We start from the raw sequence: 25,386 nt of genomic DNA, 5'->3' as shown, positions 1-25,386 counted from the left end.
ACGCCTCCCCGGACGGCGGCCCAGCAGCCGTGCGCGCTCCCCGCGCGCGCGCGCGCGCGCCGCCGCCCAGAGGCTCCCTGGCCGCTGCCCCGCCCCACCCCCCCCCCCTCAGGCGGTGGACTGCGGACAGGGACAGGGACACCCTCCTGGGAGAACTGCTGGGGCCCCGCCCACACGCTCGCTCTCGGGGAACTGCAGCCTCCTCGGGTCTGACTGCAATGCCACACCCGAAACCATGCAACGTCTAGAAGAAAACATAGGCAGTATGCCCTTTGACAGCAGTCTTAGCAGCCTACTTTCAAGTACCATGTCTGACTGGGCAATGGAAACACAGTACAAAATGAACAAACGGGACTACATCAAAGTGAAAAAAAATCTTCTGCACGGCAAAGGAAACCATCCACAAAACCAAAACACAACCTAACAACTGGGAGAAGATACTTGCAAACCATATATCGGATAAGGGGTTTATATCCAAAACACAGAAAGAACTCCGACAGCTCAACAACAACAAAAAATCAACAACCCGATTAAAAAGACGGGCAAAAGATCTGAGCAGTGACTTCTCCAAAGAAGGTATACGGGTGGCCAACAGGCATATGGAAAGGGGCTCAACATCATTAGCGATCAGAGGAAGGCAAATCAAAACTACAAGGAGAGGTCACCTTCCTCTGGTCAGAATGGCTCTAATTAACAAGACAGGAGACAAGTGTCGGAGAGGATGTGGAGAGAAGGGAACTCTCCTACACTGCTGGTGGGAGTGCAGACTGGTGCAGCCACCATGGAAAGCCGTATGGAGTATCCTCAGAAAACTAAGAATACATCTACCATATGTATGATCCAGCTAGCCCACTGCTGGGTATTTATCCAAAGAACTGGAAAACACCAATGCAGAAAGACACATGCACCCCTAGGTTCACTGCAGCATTATTCACAACAGCCAAAACTTGGAAGCAACCTAGGTGCCCATCAAGGGAAGTATGGACAGAGAAGATGTGGTGTGTATACACAATGGAATGCTACTCGGCCCTAAGAAACGATGAGCTCCGGCCATTTGTGACAACGTGGATGGACCTTGAGGGTATTATGCGAAGTGAAATAAATCAGAGGGAGAAAGTCAAACACCGTGTGATCTCACTCATGAGTACATGACAAAAACAATGACGAACACGCACAGAGCAATGGAGATTGGATTGGTGGTTACCGTAGGGGGAGGGGGGGAGGGGAGAGAGCCGAAGGGGCGATGAGGCTCACATGTGAGGCGACGGACTATAATTAGTTTTTGGGCGGTGAACACGACGTAATCTACACAGAATTCGAAATGTATTACAACGTACCTCTGGAAAGCTACGTGATGTTAGAATCCACTGTCACTGCAATAAAGTAAAATAAAATAAAATAAAACAAAATAAAATAAAGAAGTGTAGGAGCCTCAAGAGGCTAACAGGCTTTTGCAAAGTTATTCTAGGGATTTTTACGGCTTGGCTCAGGGCGGCAGACACCAGCCTGAGACACAGCTGTGACATAGCCACGAACTTCAACTCGACTGTATTCCGACTGGAGGGAAGTCAAAACTACTGTAATCATAATTTATTGAAGGCTTCGCTTTGTGCCAGATCCTGCGCCGACTGCTTTGCACCAACTGTCTCGTTTAATCCTCACATCCAAAAGGTAGGTTACCGTTATTCTCCCCATTGTAAAGGTGAGGAGAGGAGGCGGAAGCAGAAAGATGGCAACCTGCCTGGAATTCACAGAAGGATTCTCTAGGTAATGACATGACTTTTGGACAAGACTTAAAGGTTTAACACATGACAGTGAAGACGCAGATCCCAGTATCACAGAACGTGAAAAACACTGAGTCCTGCCAAATGGATTAAAACACTAACTATGGATCCTCACAATCTCTTGGCCTGTTTTCTCAGGTGAGGGAAAACCCGGTGTGGAAAACCGTTGAGGAGATGTCTGCAGATGAGGACTATGGCTGGTCTTTAAAGCCGGGAACTATCCCAGTAGATTCTGAGTCAGTGGGTCCAGAGTAGGCCTCGAGCGTCTCCGTTCTTTGACAGAGCCCCACAGGCTACACTCCCGTGCCCTTGGAGTTGGGAAGTACCGTCAGGCGCTACATCAGGACGTTTCAGTCAACAACGGGGGTCCCAAAAGATTAGTCCCATAGAGCCAAGGTGTATAGGAGGCTCTGCCATCTAGGTTTATGAACTCCGTGGTGCTTGCACGCTCACGAGATTGCCTGACCGTGACGCACTCCTCAGAACCTAGCCCCACTGTTAAGCAAAGCATGACTGCACTGCCTTAGATTCTCCACGGTTCCGGACCCTGCACGGTTTAGATGACTGCACACGCAGAGGGCACCGCGTCTGAGGCAGAGAGCGGCTGGAGTCACAAAAGCTCTCGACAGAGAGTCAAGGAAAGGCGTGCTCTGCTTACACGACTCTCTACTTTTCCCTGGGTCTGAACTATTTTACAGCTAATCTACTTTTTTTAACCGAGCAGCTTTGCCAAGAAAAAGTTACCAACAAATACCAGCCAAACCAATATAAGCGATACCTATTAAATAAGCCTGACCCTACTAGGCTACTGACAAGGCTTTTATTTCCCTGGGATAATCTGGACAGCATTAGATTCTGTTACCAAGAGCAGCCAAGTCGAGGGAGATTATTTCTAATTCCACAGTGCCACAGATGCGGTCAGTAGCAACTGCAAGCTGGAAAGGAAACAAAGCCGGGTGTAATCCATTCCAGTTCACACGTTGCACGAGGGACAGCCTCCAAGCCTTGAATACTTATGTATGCATTTATCCATTTATTTAATCAACCACTACTAACGCCTACTGAAGGCCAGACACTGCTCTAAGTACTTTACGGACATGAAATAGCCTCTAACCTTTACACTCACCTATGGAGTGTGTGTTATAATCATCCCCGTTTTACAGATCAGGAAACTGACACACAGAATGGTACAGTAACTTGCCCAAGTTCACACAGCCCGTAGGTGGCAGAGCTAGGACCCATGTGACAGAGTCTGGCTCCAGAGTCCACGTGCTGAATCACCACGCTTAGTCTCCGAAAGCCTATAGAAAGCGCCAGCCTTAATCGAAAAGTTTGGTTTTCCCCACCCTACAGTCCCTACGCGGCCCCAGTCTCCAGGGCATGCTTTCAGCTCCTCTGACAGGCCATCCTCCTCCCTTGCCCTGTCCCAACGCTCTCCCGCACAAGTCCTCCTTTGCTTTTAGGCATCTGCTCTCAGCTTAAACATCACTGCCTAAGTCACAAAGTCTAACAGTAAATGCCGTATTTCTCAGCACTCAACACAGAATGGCTTTTACGTATCTCCTAGGTAATTAGTTGCTGCCTATCTGTCCTTTCCAACTAGGCTGCGAGGTCCAGTACGTCAAACACCCTGTCAGTCTTGCCCACCAAGTGTCCAGACCACTGAACACGCACCGACCCGAGGAAAGGAAGTCCCAAAGTCAACTCTCCAGACTTTCTGTGGAAGGAGGGAACGAACGGAGCACCCTCCAGCCTCACGCTTTCTTTGCCAGACTTTCAAGTGTGGGACACACACCTGTGCTCACAATGCTCCCCGGACAGCCCCCACTGCACCCCTAACAGGTAGACTTCTGCCCAGTCAAGGCCTTTGGAAAGCACTGGCTCTGCACACGAATATTATGCGGCCCTCCACAGGCCACTTCCCCTGAACCGGCCTGAGCTTCAGGGCCACGACAGGCTTCGTGAAAACCCCAACGGAACGTAGCCTCGAAAAGAGGGAGACCTGCACCCCTCAGAACGCATCGAGACCAGTGTCGTTACCGACGTCGCGTCTGGCCTTCCAAGAAGCCAAGACCACGGGCGCCGCTTCAGCGCCCGACTCCCGGGCACCGCATCCCCAGGCTGGCCCCTGGGCAGGTGCCCGGCACACACCGCCCGTTCCACGAACGCGTGAAGCGCACGAAGAGACCCCCTCGCTGCCCGCGCCGCGCAGCTGTCCCGCGGCCTGACGGGCACCTCTCGGCGCACCAGCCTATTCCTCAGGGACACGCTCGCCTCCCACCAGCCCCCAGGCCCACGCCCCCAGGTACCTCTCCCAGATGGAATCCTCTTCGCAGGCGCCCTGGTCGTCCGTGTCCGGCGAGCAGGAAGAGCGGGAGCTGAAGGAGGGCCTCCTCAGGCTAGCGGCCGTGGCTGTGGAGGGCCCGGGCTGCTGTGCGCAGCGGGGACACGGAGCGGCGTCCAGGGACGCCGGGGGAACGGGCGAGCCCGGCCCAGGAGAGAGCAGCAGAGCGCGGCCGGACTCCGCCGGGCTCGGCTCTGGGCAGGCAGGCGCGGCTGGCCGACGCCTCCCCGGACGGCGGCCCAGCAGCCGTGCGCGCTCCCCGCGCGCGCGCGCGCGCGCCGCCGCCCAGAGGCTCCCTGGCCGCTGCCCCGCCCCACCCCCCCCCCCTCAGGCGGTGGACTGCGGACAGGGACAGGGACACCCTCCTGGGAGAACTGCTGGGGCCCCGCCCACACGCTCGCTCTCGGGGAACTGCAGCCTCCTCGGGTCTGACTGCAATGCCACACCCGAAACCATGCAACGTCTAGAAGAAAACATAGGCAGTATGCCCTTTGACAGCAGTCTTAGCAGCCTACTTTCAAGTACCATGTCTGACTGGGCAATGGAAACACAGTACAAAATGAACAAACGGGACTACATCAAAGTGAAAAAAAATCTTCTGCACGGCAAAGGAAACCATCCACAAAACCAAAACACAACCTAACAACTGGGAGAAGATACTTGCAAACCATATATCGGATAAGGGGTTTATATCCAAAACACAGAAAGAACTCCGACAGCTCAACAACAACAAAAAATCAACAACCCGATTAAAAAGACGGGCAAAAGATCTGAGCAGTGACTTCTCCAAAGAAGGTATACGGGTGGCCAACAGGCATATGGAAAGGGGCTCAACATCATTAGCGATCAGAGGAAGGCAAATCAAAACTACAAGGAGAGGTCACCTTCCTCTGGTCAGAATGGCTCTAATTAACAAGACAGGAGACAAGTGTCGGAGAGGATGTGGAGAGAAGGGAACTCTCCTACACTGCTGGTGGGAGTGCAGACTGGTGCAGCCACCATGGAAAGCCGTATGGAGTATCCTCAGAAAACTAAGAATACATCTACCATATGTATGATCCAGCTAGCCCACTGCTGGGTATTTATCCAAAGAACTGGAAAACACCAATGCAGAAAGACACATGCACCCCTAGGTTCACTGCAGCATTATTCACAACAGCCAAAACTTGGAAGCAACCTAGGTGCCCATCAAGGGAAGTATGGACAGAGAAGATGTGGTGTGTATACACAATGGAATGCTACTCGGCCCTAAGAAACGATGAGATCCGGCCATTTGTGACAACGTGGATGGACCTTGAGGGTATTATGCGAAGTGAAATAAATCAGAGGGAGAAAGTCAAACACCGTGTGATCTCACTCATGAGTACATGATAAAAACAATGACGAACACGCACAGAGCAACGGAGATTGGATTGGTGGTTACCGTAGGGGAAGGGGGGGAGGGGAGAGAGCCAAAGGGGCGATGAGGCTCACATGTGAGGTGACGGACTATAATTAGTTTTTGGGCGGTGAACACGACGTAATCTACACAGAATTCGAAATGTATTACAACGTACCTCTGGAAAGCTACGTGATGTTAGAATCCACTGTCACTGCAATAAAGTAAAATAAAACAAAATAAAACAAAATAAAATAAAGAAGTGTAGGAGCCTCAAGAGGCTAACAGGCTTTTGCAAAGTTATTCTAGGGATTTTTACGGCTTGGCTCAGGGCGGCAGACACCAGCCTGAGACACAGCTGTGACATAGCCACTAACTTCAACTCAACGATATTCCGACTGGAGGGAAGTCAAAACTACTGTAATCATAATTTATTGAAGGCTTCACTTTGTGCCAGATCCTGCGCCGACTGCTTTGCACCAACTGTCTCATTTGATCCTCACATCCAAAAGGCAGGTTACCGTTATTCTCCCCATTGTAAAGGTGAGGAGAGGAGGCGGAAGCAGAAAGATGGCAACCTGCCTGGAATTCACAGAAGGATTCTCTAGGTAATGACATGACTTTTGGACAAGACTTAAAGGTTTAACACATGACAGTGAAGACGCAGATCCCAGTATCACAGAACGTGAAAAACACTGAGTCCTGCCAAATGGATTAAAACGCTAATTATGGATCGTCACAATCTCTTGGCCTGTTTTTTCAGGTGAGGGAAAACGCAGTGTGAAAAACCGTTTGGGAACCTTGTATAGGCTCTCAGTGAACTGTAATTTTAATTTTCAACCTGGCAATAAAGCAGTAGACATCAAATTTCTCTTTCTTTCTGCTTTCTGAGGAATTAACTGCTTTTGTAATTCAGCCACTGTGCATACCTTCCTTGATTTCCCCTCCTTTCCATATGCTCCTCCATGTATTTAACAAATGTACATGAATTCTGTGTTGTTTTTTATTAGTGTGATGGCAACAATCAGAAGATTTTTGAATATCATCTTACTTTGAAGTTTAGCCTGGAAGCCACCACTTCTCCCGTTGGTGTATGTATGGGAACATTTTCGCAAATAATTCCATGATCCACATCAATAACTTCTCCTATAAGTTAAGGAACGACTTAAGTTACAAAAGTTATCACACGTTATTCTTAACTACGTAAATAACTTAAAGTATAATGCAACATAGATAAATTCGTTATAAAGATAATTCACAGTAACAAATCAGAAAACCAAGTGAAATATAGATATCTATATCTAAAGAAAAGTTTAACGTAAATTTGGACGTTTTGACACATCTACTTGGAAAATCTTTCTCAGAAACATTACTTACCAATAACCTAATGTCAACATCATAATGAGAGCAAAGCTAAACTCTATCTGATATAACCCAGCCATACTCTTTACAACTACTTGTTTCTCTAAATTAACTTTTCTTACAGAAAAAACACGGTGCCCCAGAAAGGGAATTAAGACATTTATATATAATTTTTAAAAATATGATAACCAAATAAGTTTAAAAACATAGGATGATGAAGAACAATATGACATTAGTTCTAATTCTGTTATTTGATTTTTAAAAGCAAACAATTCATTCTGCCATATGTGCAGTTTCCAAAAATAATTCTAGAAATTTTGTTCTAAATAAAGGTAACAATTTTTTTTTAATGGTAATGTTAGTCACCACTCCTCACACTGCAATACTAAGTTTAGGAATAACTATTTAAATAAATAAATGTTGGTTTCTTTTATCTGTTAAAGACTAGCTTCTAAAAAACTTTAGTTCTGTTGATAAACACTTAAATACAGGAAAAATACAAAAAAATTTGAGTCTAATACCTTTGATTTCCAACGTATCACTGAGGGATAATTCTATGTTAGCTCCATTCTTGCTATGGTTTTCAGACTCTTGCATGACAGCAGTTCTCTTATAAATGCCTCTTTTCACTTCATCAAAGACCCAAAACATATTGTACACTCGAGCAGTATAGCCTGCTAATTCAGTGATCTAAAACCAACACAGAGAAATAAAATAGAGTTAATATACTCAAGACAGACTTAAAAAAATATGCAATCATATAAGCTTTTTGATTTAATATTAAAGATCCTATTTTATTATACATGAAAAATAAATAACATATCTGATAACTAAAACAAGTAACGGTAAAAAGTTTCTCAAGAGAGCAACATAGCAACGTGTCAATGTAAGTTTGATTGGGATTATAAAACACATAAAAAATTATTCATTCAAGTCACGGTTAAAAACAAAATGTAAAGATTTCAGAATATTAGTGAGACTTAAAAATCTTTGGTCAAGGGGCTGGCCCCACGGCCAAGTGGTTAAGTTTTCACGCTCCACTTCAGCGGCCCAGGGTTTTGCCGGTTTGGATCCTGGGTGCAGACCTAGCACCGCTCATCAAGTCGTGCTGAGGTAGCATCGCACATAGCAGAACCAGAAGGACCTACAACTAGAATATACACTGTGTACTGGGGGGCTTTGGAGAGAAGGGAAAAAAAAGATTGGCAGCAGATGTTGGCTCAGGTACCGATCTTAAAAAAAACAAATCTTTTGGGGCCAGCCCCGGGGCCGAGTGGTTAAGTTTGTACGCTCTGCTTCAGCGGCCTAGGGTTCACCAGTTGGAATCCTGGGCACAGACACGGCACTGCTCATGAAGCCATGCTGAGGCAGCGTTCCACATAGCACAACTAGAAGGACCCACAACTGAAAATACACAACTATGTACGGGGGGCTTTGGGCAGAAAAAGGAAAAAATAAAATCTTCATAAATAAATAAATCTTTAGTCAAATTTCTGATTTGACTCGTTCAAATGACAGATTTCATTTCCAGAAAATTAGAAATTTTGTGAAAAGCTTAAGTTCATTCAATGAAATTATGATCCTTTATTTTGATATCTTTTTTCAATTTAAAATAGGGTTTAAATAGAAGAAAAATACATATTTTTCTTATTAGAAATGAATGCTTCTGAGTCAAATTGATTGTCAAAATTCCTAAGCTTGGCAGAGAAAATATCCCTGCTAGAGGATACCAAAATTGGGAGTGAGCTCAATGTAAATCTTCAACTCCTTTTCAGTCCAAATTCCACAATTCAGCTTCTTTTCAAGCCAAACATGATTTATATGCCCAAAGAAAAACATTAAATATGACTGTTTTCTAGGTGAGATTAAAGATAAGATGAGATAAATCTCTGCTTTAGTCCATAAGGCTCAATAGAGTGGTACCTTGCTCCTATCCTGCCAGTGATCCAATTTAGGCTGAATCTCCTGCTGTTTTTCTATTAAAAGAACACCTTGTTGTCAGGGTACTGTGAAAGGTGACTCATCTCCTGTCAAGACCATCTTTCTCAGTGAAAAGGAAAGCACAAAAACCATTCCCTTACAGAAATGTTTACTAGGAAACTGGAACCAGTAAGCGAGGCAGGTCACTAGTAAATGTCTCTTAAACAATAAATTGTGGAATAATACAACAATGCTGACATTTGTGTAAGATTTTTGTGTGTGCAAAACAAGCAGTAAAAGAGTGCATATTACTGTCAAAAGCTTTCTACCGTGTTTCTACTGTGTGAGAGGTCTGTAGCTGGATTAGTATCGCATTTCTATATGTTAATGTTATAGCTATTTAAAGGGTAATTTCTCAAATGTTATCCACAAAAATCTCCTGAGTTCTCAAGCAGAGGAAAACAGAGCTAAGGATTAACAAAATATGGATTCAAAAGAAACCTGGCTAAATATATTTGCATAAAAAAATAAAAAGTCCAAAACCAAATGTAGAGGTCAATTAAAGAAAAGCAGGAGGCAAGGAGTTAGTAGACCAGGAGTCAGGGTGGAGCGGGCCAAGAGTGTCTGAAAAAACCTGAGAATGTGACTGTGGACAAATTACTTTGGGATATAAGACAGGGGGTTTGCCCTTGAACTCTAACTCTAAAAAGGACCCTTGCTCCCTCTGGAGCTAGCAGAGAATGCATGATGCTTTCATGTGCTGTCATAGCAGCAATAAGATTCTTTAGAAGTGAACATTCTGTGATTCAAAGCACAGTCAGCCAAAATAAAGCAAAATGCAATCAGTTTTTGTGTCGGAGACAATGTAGAAAAACTAATTGATATTCTTTCTGTGACTTAGATACCAAAGTATTTTAATGTGAGATGGCCAAAATTTTGATTTGTCATTTAATTTTAATAAGTAATTTATTAATCAAAAAACCTATCCTCAAAACTGTGTCTTCAGATTATCAAAATTACTATTTGAAAAATTTTTTAAAATTGAGTTGGTTTGGTACGTGGCCCTAAACAACTGGTTTTACTTTTATTTTTTTAACCCAATTCAAGAAATCAGTTGTTGAATGAGACTGAAAAGTTTTGTGGGTAAATCACAAACTTTGTAACTCTTTTATATGGCTTATTCGAGGCTTATTTAATAGGCAGCTAAATTTATAAAGATGCTCTGGCAATTTATATTGATACAAAAGCCACAAGAGTAATTAATAGTGAGAATGTCTGTCCATGGGAATATTATGTAACATCTGAACTGAATAAAATGATTTCCAGTCTTAACACTGTGATATTTGCAGGTCATTACCATTCTTTCAGCAAGTATTTATTGACCACGTACAACATTCCAAGCATTAAAATGGATATTAAGAATGTAAAGCTGAGTAAGACAGTTCCTGCTTTCCACTCAGGGCCTGGTGCAGGGGATAGTCAATTACAATGTGGTAAAGCACCAGGTGTACTGTGAACACAGAGAAGGTAGAGCCAGACTCTGCAACGAAGGCGGAAAGAAGGTGGAATCACAAGAGGGTTTTAGAGGTGGTTGGTGAGGCTTGACTTGTCAGGAAGGATGAGTAAAAGTTTGCAAGGTATATAAGTAATATTATTGGCTAACATTTAGTGACTGCTTAATATGTATTGTTTTAAACATTCTACATGTATTAACTCACAACAACCCTACAAAGTCAATGCTATCATTATCCTTATTTCACAGATGATGAAACAGACACAGACAGGTTAAGGAATTTGAGTAAGTTCATATAATTTGTAAATACTGGAGCAAGAATTTAAATTTAGGCACTCTGGCTCCAGAATCCACACCTAGGGGTGTGGGTTTTTTTTTTAATTAAAAACAAATACATCATACTATAGACAGAAAAAGAGGAGTTATAATTGAAAGTGTAAAAATTAAAGGTTATTAGCAGCAATATACTTGGGAGGGCTGCCTTACTCTTAGCAATGTTTGGTAGAGAAAAATGTTTCCAAAATACTAAGTATATCTTGTAATTTACATTTTGCTTGATTTTCATATATCTTATTTTAATCAAATTGATGATGAGAAATGCAAGTACCTCTTTGTATGAAGACATAATCCTTTCAATAGCATCAGCTCCAGAGGCCAATAAAGTTCGAGCAGTAGTAAAGGCTTCTGTCCGTTCACTAACCATAGCTTGTTTGGGGCCATCCTCTAGATCTAAAAGCAAACTACAAAACTATTGAGTTTTTTCAAGTAACTAAATGTTTTATTTTATACAGATGAAATTATGGCCAAAACAACCACATGTAAATTTTTCATTAGTACCAGCAATTTCTTAGAAATTTAATGAATTATTGAAAATACAATATTTGTACGAGATTTTATTTAAAGCTTTCTTTTGTTTCATTATTTTTTTAGAAGGAGACTTGGAACAAAAGTAAGTCTATAGGAATTATGACTATTTTCACTTAGCATTCTTTTAACTTTTTCCAAATTCAACTCCCTGCCCTTATTACAGCTAGGCAATCAAATACTATGGATTTGGTCAATAAAATACTACTAATAGGAATACAAGCAAATATTTCTAGTGTAGTTCCTTTAATAGAAATGCAAGTTAGCTGACCCTCATAATCCAGCCTCTGTCTACCTGTTTCAACCAACCCTCACTCTACAGTCTAGCGGCAGCCCAAACATGCAACACTCTATTTATCCTCTGCTATTTGCATACATGATTTCTTCTGACTTCAATATACTTCTCTTCCTTCTTTGTCTAGCTCTTTCTTCAAGAGTTAACTCTTTAGTAAAGGTTTCCCTGGAAACTTTTGCTGGCCTTTCCAATGGACTTTAAGTTTCTTAAGGGTCAAGAATGTGTGTTTTATTCTTTATTCCTAGTACTCAGCAGAGTCTCCAGCACATAGTACTCCTTAATGTGTATTGAATGGATGCATGGATGCACGGATGGGATGGATAGATGAATGAACATCCTAAATTACTGTCAATGCAGAATTACAGTTAAGAGGAGTCAGACTAGGTTTGAATCCAGGCTTTACTACTTATTGGCAGGTAGTAAGGTAAGTAGAACTTGCCACTTATCCTCTCCATGCCTATTTTCTCATTTGTAAATGAGGGAGACAATAATACTATCTCAAACAATTCTATCTCAAAGAGTTGTTTTAAGGTGAAATACAAATGAAGTGTTAGTCTAATCTATGGCCTATAATAAGTTCTCTAAATGTTAGCTGTTATTATTTTCTCTAGTTATTATCGCATATCTATTTAATTTAGTCTCATTCTTCAAAATTGTTCTCTCCAAGTCATTATTTTAATCTTTCCAACAATTTGAGTCTCTATCTGGCCCGTCTATAGATTATTTCCAAAGTTCTAAATTAAAAGCTGAAAATTAATGAAGAAATTAGAGTGATATAGATAGTCATAGTCTAACTTTGATATTTATTGTTCTCTGACTTATCTCAGTGCAAAGGTTTTTTTTCTCCATATCAGTGCAAATATTTAACTTATGCCCTATTATGACTACCAGATAATTTCATATTTACTTGCTCACAGACAGCTCAGCTGGGTTTGAAAGAGATCCACGCATAATATAAGGTAAAATGCACTCAGCAGATATTTACTGAACACCTAGATATGCAAGAAATTAGGCAAGGTGCTATAGGACATGCAAGGATAAATGTGATTTTCAGACTCTTTCCTTAGGGAGCCTACAGTTTGGTAGGAGAGAGAAGATAAGTTCCCAAATAACTATGCAGGGCAGCCTATGAAGAGAGTTAATGGGAGGTGTTTAGAGGAGGCAAAGATCATTTCTTGCTGCAAGAGACAGGAAATGCTTCATGGAGGAGTAGACTGTGAGTGAGGCCTTGAAGACCACATATAATTTCAATAGATCATAAGTATAGTATAAGCAACAGGACAGAGAAGGGAAACTTCAAGCAATGCCAACTGAATGATAAACAGCTTGATCAAGTTACAGCATGGGTTGGTGTCAGGCACTGATTTCACCCGAGTATGAGAATCACCATGAGTTCATGGGGCCCTTTTACAATAGTCTAGGGGCCACCCGGTGGCCGAGTGGTTAAGTTCCTGAGCTCCACTTTGGCAGCCCAGGGTTTCGCTGGTTGGGATCCTGGGCGCGGACACGGCACCGCTCAGCAGGCCACGCTGAGGTGGTGTCCCACATAGCACAGCCAGAGTCACTCACAACTAGAATATACAACTATGTACTGGGGGGTTTTGTGGAGGAGAAGAAGAAGAAGGAAAAAAAGAAGATTGGCAACAGTTGTTAGCTCAGGTGCCAATCTTTAAAAAAAAAAAAAGAGGACAAATAGTCCAATGTGGTTCCTCCTAGCCCTACTATTGTCACTGCTCTAGAGGACTCCTGTTAGCCCCCTTGAAGTGAGTGAGTTTCCCTGAGGAATGAAAAAAGAAAGGCTTTGAGTGCTGGTATAAGTGAGGAGTGAAAAATGTGATTGAATAAATAGACTGGAAACAGAATGTAGATATTCTTACATTTAAATGTGTGACAAAATTTAGATAGACACAAAAAAATTACCGAAAGATTCTCAGCAAGCTACCAAAATAGTGAATTGCTGAATCAGTTAAAGCACTAAGAATAGTTTTGGCTCATAGAGAATCTGGCTGGTGATCTAAAATAATCATGGGATTTTATGAATTTGGGTTAAAAGCGGTTTAAATAGTAGCTTTTACTGACAGTCTCTGTTAAGAAGTAAAAACACTAGCACAGATGAACTGGTGTTTGACATGGCATGGTACTTTCCACGTCGCTTTAGCAGATTAATGCCTATTGGGTTTTCTTCGTGCTTTTAGCAACAAAATTACAAATAGCTCTGGACAGATTTCATTTGACTTTTATTCTACGGATTGTTCTTTGGAAAGTACTGTGAGAGCAGTGCCAGTAGTATTTTGCCATGCTCACAACAGCCAACTGCATAGCCTCTGTGAGAAGGGTACATTCCTCAGTGTCAGAGATATAAATTCATGACCTAAAGCACTCACCTATTTTGTATCCCAGATCAACACATTTTATCTTCCTCACCAAATATTTTGAATACGTTGTCAAAAGTGCCTCACTTAAGGATTTAATATTTAACATTATATCTTCTCATTTTACTGCTATTTTCAGCTCTGCTAATAAAAGGATATATTGAAACACGGTCACATCTGTTGCTATTTCACTGAAAAGGTGAGAAAGGATTTAAAACTAAGGTTATGTAATACATTTGTGAAAACCCATAGAACTGTATAATACAAAGAGTGAATCCTAATGTAAACTATGGACTTCAGTTACTAATGTATAAATATTGGTTCATCAGTTATAACAAAGGTATCACATTAATACAAGATGTAAATAACAAGGGAAATTATGGGAGGAGGGGAAATTTGGGAACTGAACACTTTCTGCTCAATTTTTCTGTAAACCTAAAACTATTCTAAAGAAAATTGTCTATTAATTTTTTAAAAATTAAAAAAGCAGGCTACCCTTCTGTACTTTTTTCTTTGGACTTACAATCTGAGTTTATTTCTTGTCATTTATGTTTTATCTTTGCCACCTTGACAAATCTGAATCTTACCCTACCTCATACCATATATAAACATCAATTCTAACTGATGATCTTAATGTGAAATGAAAAACCAATAAATTTCTAGAAGATAAAATAGGAGAGGGCCGGCCCAGTGGTGCAGCGGTTAAGTTGGCACGTTCTGCTTCTCGATGGCCTGGGGTTCGCTGGCTCAGATCCCGGGTACAGACATGGCACCGCATGGCAAACGCCATGCTGTGGTAGGCGTCCCATGTATAAAGTAGAGGAAGGTGGGCATGGATGTTAGCTCAGGGCTAGTCTTCCTCAGAAAAAAAAAGAGGAGGATTGGCAGTAGTTAGCTCAGGGCTAATCTTCCTCAAAAAAAAAAAAAAAAAAAAATAGGAGAATAACTCTATGACCTTGGGTGACACAAATATTTCTTAAACAGGACAAAAAAAGCACTAACAACAAAGAAAATGATTGATAAATTGAACTATATTAAAATTATGAACTTCTCTTAGACACTTAAGAGACTGAAAAGGCAAGAATAGAGTGGGAAAAGAGATTTGAGTGTGTGTGTGTGTGTGTGTGTATCTGACAAACTACTCATTACAGAATACACAAGAGCTTTACAAATGAACAAGCAAAAACCAGATAAGCCAGTTTAAAAATGAAGAAAAAACTTATCGGTACTTCATAAAAAAGGCTATCCAAGTAGCCAATAAACAAATGAAAAGTGCTTAACCTCCTCAGTCATCAGAGAAATGCAAATTAAGACTACAATGAAGCACGCTTATACACTCATAAGAATGCCTAAAAGGAAAAAGACTCACATCAAACATTGACAAAGATGTGGAGCAACTAAAACTCTCATACGTACTGCATGATACTATTTATATAAGGCTCAAAACCCAGCAAATACTAATGAATGATCGGTAAAATGCCTGCCTTTGCTGTGGCATGGGGGCAGGGGCAGGAGGAAGTGGGGATGGGGGTAGGAGGCTGAAGATGAGGATAAGACTGGGAAGGGGTTTCTGGGATGGGAGCTTCTAGGATGAAGGTAAGGTTCTGTTTCTTCTCAGTGGTGCTTACGTGTATGGGTTGACTTTGTGACAGTTCACCGAGTGGTACACTAATGATTGTGCCGTTGTGGGCATGTATGTTATACTTTAAAAATTATAGCTCCTGACACGAATAGCTAATTACAGCTACAAAGTATGTCTTTGATATGTACTGATAATTACTGTGACAATAATTGGTCAACAAGAGAGTAGTCATATATAAACTGACCCAAATACAAAATTATATTTCAACAATTTGGCATTTGAATATGAGACATACTCCTGCAGCAGGAGCTATGGAGATCATCTTGTTGGAAGTACATTTTAGGAATAAAATATCACCCATGTTATGAGGGTTATGGTAGAGTTCAGTTCCATTCCTAAGAGTGCTTTCAGTTGCTACTTCTGAGGTGCCACCTCACGTTAGCAGATCACCAACATGTGGACGCTACTGGCAGTGCTAGTGGCTTAGGTGCACTGTTCACTGCCTGTCAGGTGTCTGTGATAAGGTCCGGCAGAAGGGACCTATAAGTAGCTTTCCCTGGCCTTGCCCAGAACTGCTTTTGATATGAAGAGAAGAAAAGTGGCCTATAATATTAAAAAATTGAGATACAGCTCCCAGGTAACTATTTTCTTGACATAATTTCAGTCTTTCTCTTAATACAAAGCAAAGAAAGGGGTAATGTCCTCTAAGAAAATATAACAGAAACTATATATAATTAACTATTTCAATGCCTCTATTTCAAGCATTAGCTCCCACGATTGCTTGGTCTCAAACTAAGTTAAGTCCCTTATAGACTAAGTTCCAATATAGCTAAACGGAGGTAGCGTGATGAAGGTAAGAAAAGTAACACACTAGGAATCACATAATGTCTTCTATCCTTAGTGCTTCCACTAACCATCTGTGTGCCCTGAGGCAAATCTGGGGCTCCAGACTGGATGACCTCTAAGCTCCTCGTCTGAGTGAAAATGGCATGATTCCACATGCAATTTTGTAATGTGAACTTGAATATAAACATAATCCTGTCCTAACCATAAGATTTCACTTGAAGTTGTAGGTGGGTGGTATAACAAATCTACTACAAAACTATTTTTCTTTTCTCCTCCAAAAAAACTATGCAGGCTCTTCCTCCTATCTGCACTTTTACCTCTGACTTCCTAATCACTTTTAAATATCTTGCTCTCTTAACAACAATAATCGTGCCAGCAAATGTCTATTGAGCATTTTCGATGAAGCAGGCATTGTTCTAAGTTTTACACATGTACTCTTCTTTAATCCTCCTAACAACCCTGCTATAATTTCTCCCATTTCAGAAATGAGGAAATTGAAGCACAAGAAGGTTAAATGACTTGCCCATAGTCATAGCCTAGTAAGCAAAAGAGTAAGCATTTGAACCCAGGCAATCTGATGCCAGAGCCCACATGGTAAGAATAGAATAAATATTAACAATGATCCACCTAAATTCTTACTACTTGCTGAGAACTGTTTCAAAGCACATTAAATACATTATATACAATTTCATAATTCTGTAAGATATATATTACTATACCTATGGTTAAGAGAGGAAAACTGAGGCATATAAAGTTTATGCAAATTTCTCAAGGATGGATAACTACTAAATAGCTGAGTCAAGATCTGAACAGTGGCCTGCTTCTTTATTGTATTGTCTTTTTTTCCTCTATCCTACTTTTTCTCCCTTTTCTCTTTGCCATTCTTCTCTCATTCACCCACTTTTTCCACCTATTTTTGCTTTAAAATATACAGTATCATGTATTTAATTCATCTCTAACATAAGGGACAACTCAGGGCATAAGTGTAAATTAAGACTGAAGATTAGATTAGAATATATGATATGTAATTCCAAGACCTAAAGCCTCAAAGATATATCATTATTTAGAAAAAATAATTTTGTATGAGTAAAACGCTAACAATATTTTCATGTGTTAAATCATTGTAGGTCAAATGTCTTTAGTAAATACGTACAAACATTATAAGCGTATATATAGTAACATTAGAAATTACAGAAGATATTGAAGCACCTTCTCATAATAATGCTGTCATACGAATTTATTTTTTTCTTCTATGACATTCTTATACTGCTTCTCTTTGTATAAAATCCTCTTTTGAAAAGAAGCTTTAAGAATTACTTTATTTTACTTGCATCACTGTGATTATCATAATTTCAATGTGAAATTTTAATGTTGTTTCTTTAATTTAATATGATATTTTCAGGATTTATTTTTAAATATCTTATTACATCACCCATAGAAATAAGATTGTTAGATTCTTTGCATATACTGTTTACTTCTTACTGGTCTCTGTGGGGTTAATTTGTCACCATTAATAGCTGCATTTTCTCTGCTCTATGTTGAATACTCTGGGGTTTTGTAATAAGACCCGTGCTTCCAAGCACTAAGAGAACTACACCATGATCTTGTCATTGGTGTTGTCTCTATACGTTATATACGAACCTTTTAAAACATCCATATACTTAGACCCACTATGAATATCTGATAATTTTGTTGTGTCTTACTAAAACTAATCTCAAGACCATAAATTTTTGTGTCATTTTTTTCTCCAATACTTTTTTGAAAAAGCAATTTATTTTATCTTATAATGAAAGGATTATGTCTAAAAATACTATTACCAACAACACCTTATTCAATATAAACTTTTTAAATGATTTTTTGAAAAATAAAACTTTGAAAACATAAAAATAGATAAAATTCAGTTTCCCAGTGGTCTAAACACAGTATTAGACAGTTGAGTTGTGGAGTATATTTGGTATATCTACAGTCTTATCACATGGGATTGACAAATTCCAATTTACTAAAATGAACAATTTTAGGTTAAGAATGACTCAAATTTGACAAGTTTTTTTGTAATAATTGGTTAAAGCATTGAAGCACTGTTTCAAAATATTAAAGTATAGGGTAATTCTTTTACTTGTTTTTATTAGATGACTTCAAACAAATAACTTAATTCTTAATTCTACACCAAAAATAGCCGTAAAATAGTGTGAATTCTGTTACCTTATTCTCAGTGTTGCCTTTTGTTTCCTAGGTAATAATTGTCACTCTATATCAAGAACGTCAAGAGCATGCTCTGTACTTTATAAACATTATTCTGTTAAATCCTCCCAACAGTCCTCTGAAGTAGCCTTTCCAATTCTCCTTTTACAGATGAGGAAATGGAGGTTCAGAGTTTAATTAACATGACTGAGAGGATACAGGCAGGAAGAGGGAAAGCCAAGAGTTGAGCTAAGCTCTGTCTTACTACAAAGCCCATGCTTTTATTTAGTTACTTCAACACTAAGGCCAATTTTGACCAAGTGGTTTTTAAAGAGAAGGGGGAACGTTTTATTTTGGAGGAAGAGCAGAAAATGCTGCTAATTTAATTAACTCCCCTTTGTCTCTGCCCATTAAGACCCAAACTCCCATCTCAAGTATTACAGAACGTTTTAATATTGTTCTTGTTGTCCTTATCTTTCTTAGTTATCCCAAAGATGAAAAATGTTGGTAAAAACCACTGGGGTGGTGATAGCTAGAATTAGACAGGGGCAGCTTGACAACCCCTACCCCCACAATGCCACCAAATCATGCTACATAGGAGCTTTATCTATGTTACCTACAAGTAGAGGAGATCTCCTTCCATGGTGTGAAGCACTTCCTAAAACAATATTCCTAGTTGCCTAATGTAGTCAACCAACTCTTCAAATCACAAAACAGGGCAGATCCAGTTATAGAATATTTATAGACTAAATACATGGGATGTGCAGAACTGAAGTTTAAAACACATGGAGAGAACTTACACTGCTTTTCAAGATATTAATTTGAAATATCTCACAACTGGAAAGGACTTTTGAGCCACTTATCTCCTTTCACATTGCAGGTATTATTATTGGATGTTGCAAAGTCTGCCTTTGTTTCTGACCATTAATGACCACAGAAAAATGGCTACATATTCAGTTTCACTCACACAAAACCAGCAGTGACACCTTCAAGAGACATAATCCTAAACATATATTGAAGATTAAGCATAAATGTCATTACCACCATCTGCAAAGCCAGTTGCAGTGATAATAGGTACAGCCACCATAATCAGTCCACTGCTGCTCCAAACATACTTCATCAAGAACTGCTCTATCATGATGCACCACAAACGTTTGGATAAAATGAGGTTCATCTGATCGGCTAAAGCTTTGTAACTTTTCTGGAGTTGCTTCATTTCCACCTATAGAGGGAAAAAGAGGCAAGAACCCAGCATGAGTTACAAGAGTAAATACTGTATGTCTGAAGGCTTTCTTTAAAGATAGGTACACATTATTTTGTTTTACTTAGTATAGTATGATCTATGATTCTAACAACTAAAAAATACAGATTAATATAAGAATGAGTCATTATTGTTTAATTTGGTCACACCTATATTATTGAAAAAAACCCATGATACTTAGTAAATATAAAGTACATGTCAGTGATTTATAATTTTTATTTCAAAATTACATGCATGAGGTTAAAATTAAACGATATTCTATAAGACATGAGTAAACAATGTTAGAACTTTATCCTTCTTGATCACACCAAAAATATTTGAAAATAAACACATGACACACATATGTGTAATTAGATTCCATTTTCGAACTAACTCAATTTGCTGGATTTTGTCTTAAATGCCGGAAGCCTACAGCATGGTATAATTTAAATCACTGAGTTCAATGATTCAAGAAGAATCACAAGTCAATATGACTAATACAACATATAAGGACAATTTTCAAGGGGGAGTAGAAGTCCTAAATTTGCTTTAAATTTTCTTCTTCAGATTCCTACTACTGTAAACGTTTGTCTTGATAACTAATGATGCTTCAAAAAGTAAATAATTCTGCTTGGGAATTAAAATACCATTTCAACTTAAGAATACCTGAATATTTCATTTGTACTAAGTCATTTGTATTAAGATTTCAGATGCATCACCTTAAAAAATTTGGTCGTATTTAATATTCTGAGGTTACTTCAATGCTCTGGAAGTTTATGTAATTAGGCTAACTATTTTAGGGATCTGCTTAATGTCGAAAATCTTTAGTATTCAGAAATAACGTTCTGAAATTCCTTTTCTCCTCCTCATTTCTTCTCTAATCTTAGCTTTTCTCTCAAAGCCAGACAAAATTTCATTTCACTGCCTCTTTTTATTTGTGTCAAACATGGTGCTGAACATTAACTAAGAGTTGGAAATGCCATTTGTGAGACACACTCTCCTGCACTTCTTAGGACTGAGGACCCTCCATTGCTGACCAGGCATGCAAAATTGTTAAACTTGTCTTTCATGTAAAAGGACAGGGTCTTTTTTCCTCTTAAAAACAAAGGGCCCTCAATAGTAACACCAAGAGAATACCATCCTAAATTTTCCATCTCAATGGACATGTGTTTACTCAGTTTCCAAACACATTTTCTTCTAATGTTCTACAACCAATTAGGATTTAAGTTTTAAGAAAATGCTTCAGAGATAATTCTGAGCATGTTTGGGTAACTGAGGCTAAGTAGACTGAGTGCTGAAAATTTTATTCTCATGAAACTTTAGAAAAGTTTGCACTCTATAATTCTTTAACAACTTGTGAGTAAAAAGGGTAAGGAAGCATACATTCTAGTACAGGTTTAGATGTCATCGGAGTCTAAAACGCTAAAGAAGTGGGTCCATCAACAGTACAACAGATGGTATCTAGCACTGCAGTGGCAGCTCGAACAGTCTCACATTTCACCCATCATCTTAATTTCTATCTTACCTTATGTCCTCTGTAAAAGGCAATTTCTTCAACCTTGGCTATAATTCTGGAGTGCACATACTGCAAACAGCCTTTTCTATGAGCTTCTTCAGCCACCAATTTACCAAATTTGGGAGAGCAGGCTTTCAACACTGTAGCAGTGGCATATACCACAAGCCCTGCTAATAGGGTGGGCCCAATTGGGCTAGCTCCTCTGGATGTAGCAGTCTGGATGAGCGTATAGGAGGTCAGGATTACATCTAAAATAGGTTTGGTCAGATTAGAATACAAGTGAGCCACAGATTGGGAGAACATCATAATATCCTCAGTAAGAGACTGGTCAGGGTTTGCCAGCCTCCCATCCATATTGATCACCTTATAATAAGTCTGATTTGTAAAATAGGTTTCACAGGCATGGTCTACTAGGCGAGTTCTGAAGGCCAAAGCCAGTTTGCACTCCAGGTACCTTATCGCACTGTTCACAGAGGCAGCAGGGATGGCAATCATAAGCCACTTGAGTAATTTGATGATGAAAGCCAGTTTGCACTCCAGGTACCTTATCGCACTGTTCACAGAGGCAGCAGGGATGGCAATCATAAGCCACTTGAGTAATTTGATGATGAAAGCCAGTTTGCACTCCAGGTACCTTATCACACTGTTCACAGAGGCAGCAGGGATGGCAATCATAAGCCACTTGAGTAATTTGATGATGAAAGCCAGTTTGCACTCCAGGTACCTTATCGCACTGTTCACAGAGGCAGCAGGGATGGCAATCATAAGCCACTTGAGTAATTTGATGATGAAAGCCAGTTTGCACTCCAGGTACCTTATCGCACTGTTCACAGAGGCAGCAGGGATGGCAATCATAAGCCACTTGATTAATATGATGATGAAAGCCCGAGGCTTCTTTTCCACAATGCTTTTCACGATTTGTCCATCCAGACCAGCCACATAGATAGACAGAAATGTTCTCGAGATCAGAGCCACCGAGTGGAGGCAGAGCCACCCTGTTTCAGTGGTCACAAGTTTTGGAAAGAGAATTTTCCGAAGTTCTAGTAGCTGTTTGAAAAAATCTGCATTCACTCCAGGCGAAGAATTTTTACAAGTGGTCTCGGTGCAATGCAGTATTTCTCTGTTCTCTGCAGTCGGGTAAGCTGCTTCTTTTCTCTTCCTGTGGCCAGATTGCTTTAAACGCCTGCTAATGATGGGATAGAGGGTTTTCAGAGCATATGCCGCAGCCACCAGGCAGGCAGCCCTTTTAGCAGCGCTAGATCTGGTCCATTTCATTAGATCAGCTGCTGCATTTAGCATATGTGTCATTTTCCCAATTACCCAAACCGGCTTCAAAAAGAATTGGTTTTAAAAGATCATGATCCACCAGAATCCCCAGCAAATGTTTCAGAAAGTCCTACAGGGTTCCATAGTCCGCAGCATTTCTTCTCTTCTTTTCTTAAATTTTGCTTTTGTTTTTTTCAATTTTGTTCTGCTGTGACAGGTGCAGCGGAGCTCAGACTCCACTGCACCTACTGAGGATGATTCCCTCAGAAGCTCAAGCTGCACTAAGCTGCCCCAAGCTCCTCCCTCACAGGCCCCTCATTGGCTGTGAGGATGGTGGGACCTTGGAATCCTCGCCGCTTCCCTTTGAACCTTGAAAATGAGGAGAAAGCAAAGCGAATTACATCCTTAGGCAGGAGTCCAAAGAGTTAAATGTCTATTTTGGGAAAGGTCGAATCAGGGCAGCTGCGGGCGACAAAACCTGCCCCAGCTACTGAGCATGCTCAGCGTCACTTAGAAACGCACAGAAGTTTCAGAATATACATCACTCCTCTAAGGTTTTAGTAGATACCACAAGGGGAAGAGCAGAAAGAAAAGGAAATTTCCAAGCGCTATAAAACGAGATGAGGCAGAAGGAGCTAGGGAGATGAGGGAGGAGGGGCAAGAGGACCAACATGAAATGAATGTGAAAGGGTATGGACTGAATCTGAAAGGGAGAGAGAGGAAAGAGACAAGCGGGAGGGACACTGGAGAAAGCAAACTATCAAATAATTAGATCTGTTTTTCAGTCCCATTTTATTTTATTTTTTCTGCCTGTGTTTCTCATGAAGTCCCAGAATCTATCAGACAAGTCGTAATTGAGGGCATATTTTGTAAATAAATAGGAGAGAAGTCTTCTGCATTATAGAAAATAGTTCTTTGCTATATCTCCATCTCTATGTTTACTTGTCCTTACAATAAAAATCTTCCAGCCCCACAACTGCTATTTTTAGCAATGGAGATCTGATGCACTGGTATTTATTTACAAGGTGACTATTGAATAAAAAAAAGCAGTGTTTCACTTCTACCACCCTCTTGCGTCCTTTAGATAGTTGTTACTTGGAGGTGTGTGACTTTATAACCTAAAGTTAACCATTTGGGAATCCAACTGGAGTTAGATGGTGGAAATAGCTTCTCTGGGACCTTTTTTGAGAGTTCTTTGTCTTTTGCAAACTTTTGTTTTGCTTGTTTTGTTTAGGCTTAGAGATAACCTATTGGCTACTTCCCACTTTGGTTATTTGATTCAAACAAAGAGTGTTAAAAAAATTTTCCCTACATCCCTAATAGAGGACTTAAACTGCTAAACAGTCAAGCAAAATTCTGCATACTTTTAAATATGTAAAATGTTTAGGTAAGGATGAGTGTGTTTTCGAATATGCAAAAGCATTTTTGCTTCCCCACACCCACCACCCCCCACAACATACATACACATTTCTAGTCAACTGGAAGCCTGGGAAGATATGCATTAAATTAGAACAGAGGTTGGCAAATTATAACCCAACCAGTGGGCCAAATTTGGCCTGCCACCTATTTTTTTATGGCCCTTGAGATAAGAACAGTTTTTACATTTTAAAATGGTTGAAAACACATCACAAGAATAATAATATTTTGTGGTGCATGAAAATTACATGAAATTTTTATTTCAGTGTCCATAAATAAAGTTTTATTGGAACACAGCCACACCCATTTATTTATTTACTTATTTTCTATGGCTTGCAAGCCACAGAGCCAGAGCTGGATAGATGAAACAGAGCCTAAAATATTCACTATCTGGCCCTCTTCAGAAGAAGTTTGCCAACCCTTGTGCTAGAATATAAAACCTGTTTCAGTGTTGAATGATCTTCATTATTCAGTTTACTGTGAATAAAGAACTATTCTCCTTTTCATAAGTAACAATAGCCTTAAACTTTTAAAACTCCTTTCCCATGTACCTATATGAATTTCAAGAATCATCACAGGTCTCTTTTCATTTGTTTGCATTCAATTCAGCAGATTGACTAATACATGAGTGGCAAATTCATGCAAATTTCTTTTATAGCTGACCATATTAGCAGCACAATCTATCATTCATTCCATTGAGACTTTCTAAGTCTGTATGTAGAGATCATAGTGTTATAGTGGTTATTTTCAAAATCTTTTATTCCTAATCTCACGTTTCTCACGTGTCAAAGTAAGGATCTCTTACCCTTATAAACTTTAATTCTTTATGTCACATCTCCTGACTGTGATAAGACAGGTGGAGGGCCAGGGTAAACTTAGCTGGGGGTGATAGGAGGATGTTCAGCCAGGCAGAACACTTACACAGAGGGTTACGCCGGTCAGCAAGCAGCTGGCAGTCGAGGCAAGTGGCCTGCATCACTGGCATAGGACAGCCACATCAGGGGAGGAGCAGGGCAGTGGGAAATCTAGAAGCAAAGAAGGTTAGAGATCAAATCAGGCCTGCACTTAGTTGTAGGTAGGTCAGTTTATCAACTGATAATGAAGCTAGGGTATAGGAACAAGCTTTTATTGGCTTGAGTGAAAGACTTGTTAGAATGAGGAAAATAATCAAGATAGAAAGACAGAAATTTGGTTACCGGAATTGTGGTGCAGGGAAGGTTGGAGGCCAGTTACTAGAACTGGGGAAAAGGTTAATGTGAGATTTGACCTAATGATGAGCCACTTAAGTACAGATGTAACTATCACCATTTTAATTCCACTCCCACCCTTCACTCTACCCTACCCCCAAGAGTCAGGGTTGGTCCTAGCATCTGAGACCAAGCTCAAGACTTCAGGGAAGGCAGAGGAAGAATTCAAGATGATAGGAAAACAGATACATAATTCCAGTTGGAAATATATGATATTTAAGTAAGAAACTAAGAATGTCAAGATACTTCTTTCATTTTTT

At 40.2% G+C, this 25,386-nt stretch overlaps 1 protein-coding gene across 50 annotated transcripts in view; it reads right to left on the bottom strand.

The window, feature by feature from the left end:
- Positions 1 to 25,386, bottom strand: part of LOC138919032 (ATP-binding cassette sub-family D member 2-like) — a 333,145-nt gene that overhangs the window by 305,653 nt on the left and 2,106 nt on the right. For all 50 annotated transcript variants that reach the window (XM_070242944.1, XM_070242945.1, XM_070242959.1 and 47 more), the window contains exons 2-7: positions 24,801 to 24,904; positions 21,207 to 22,832; positions 19,483 to 19,663; positions 10,909 to 11,030; positions 7,390 to 7,558; positions 6,558 to 6,652 (exon numbers count right to left, since the gene is read on the bottom strand). In XM_070242944.1, the coding sequence (XP_070099045.1) occupies positions 6,558 to 6,652; positions 7,390 to 7,558; positions 10,909 to 11,030; positions 19,483 to 19,663; positions 21,207 to 22,505 (1,866 nt within the window). In that variant the 5' untranslated portion in view covers positions 22,506 to 22,832; positions 24,801 to 24,904. The remainder of the gene's footprint in view (positions 1 to 6,557; positions 6,653 to 7,389; positions 7,559 to 10,908; positions 11,031 to 19,482; positions 19,664 to 21,206; positions 22,833 to 24,800; positions 24,905 to 25,386) is intronic.

Source organism: Equus caballus, chromosome 19, assembly GCF_041296265.1.
Source record: "Equus caballus isolate H_3958 breed thoroughbred chromosome 19, TB-T2T, whole genome shotgun sequence".
Classification (NCBI taxonomy): Eukaryota; Metazoa; Chordata; class Mammalia; order Perissodactyla; family Equidae; genus Equus; species Equus caballus.
Note: the sequence above shows the minus strand (reverse complement) of the source record. Positions and strands in the feature narration are given on the sequence as shown.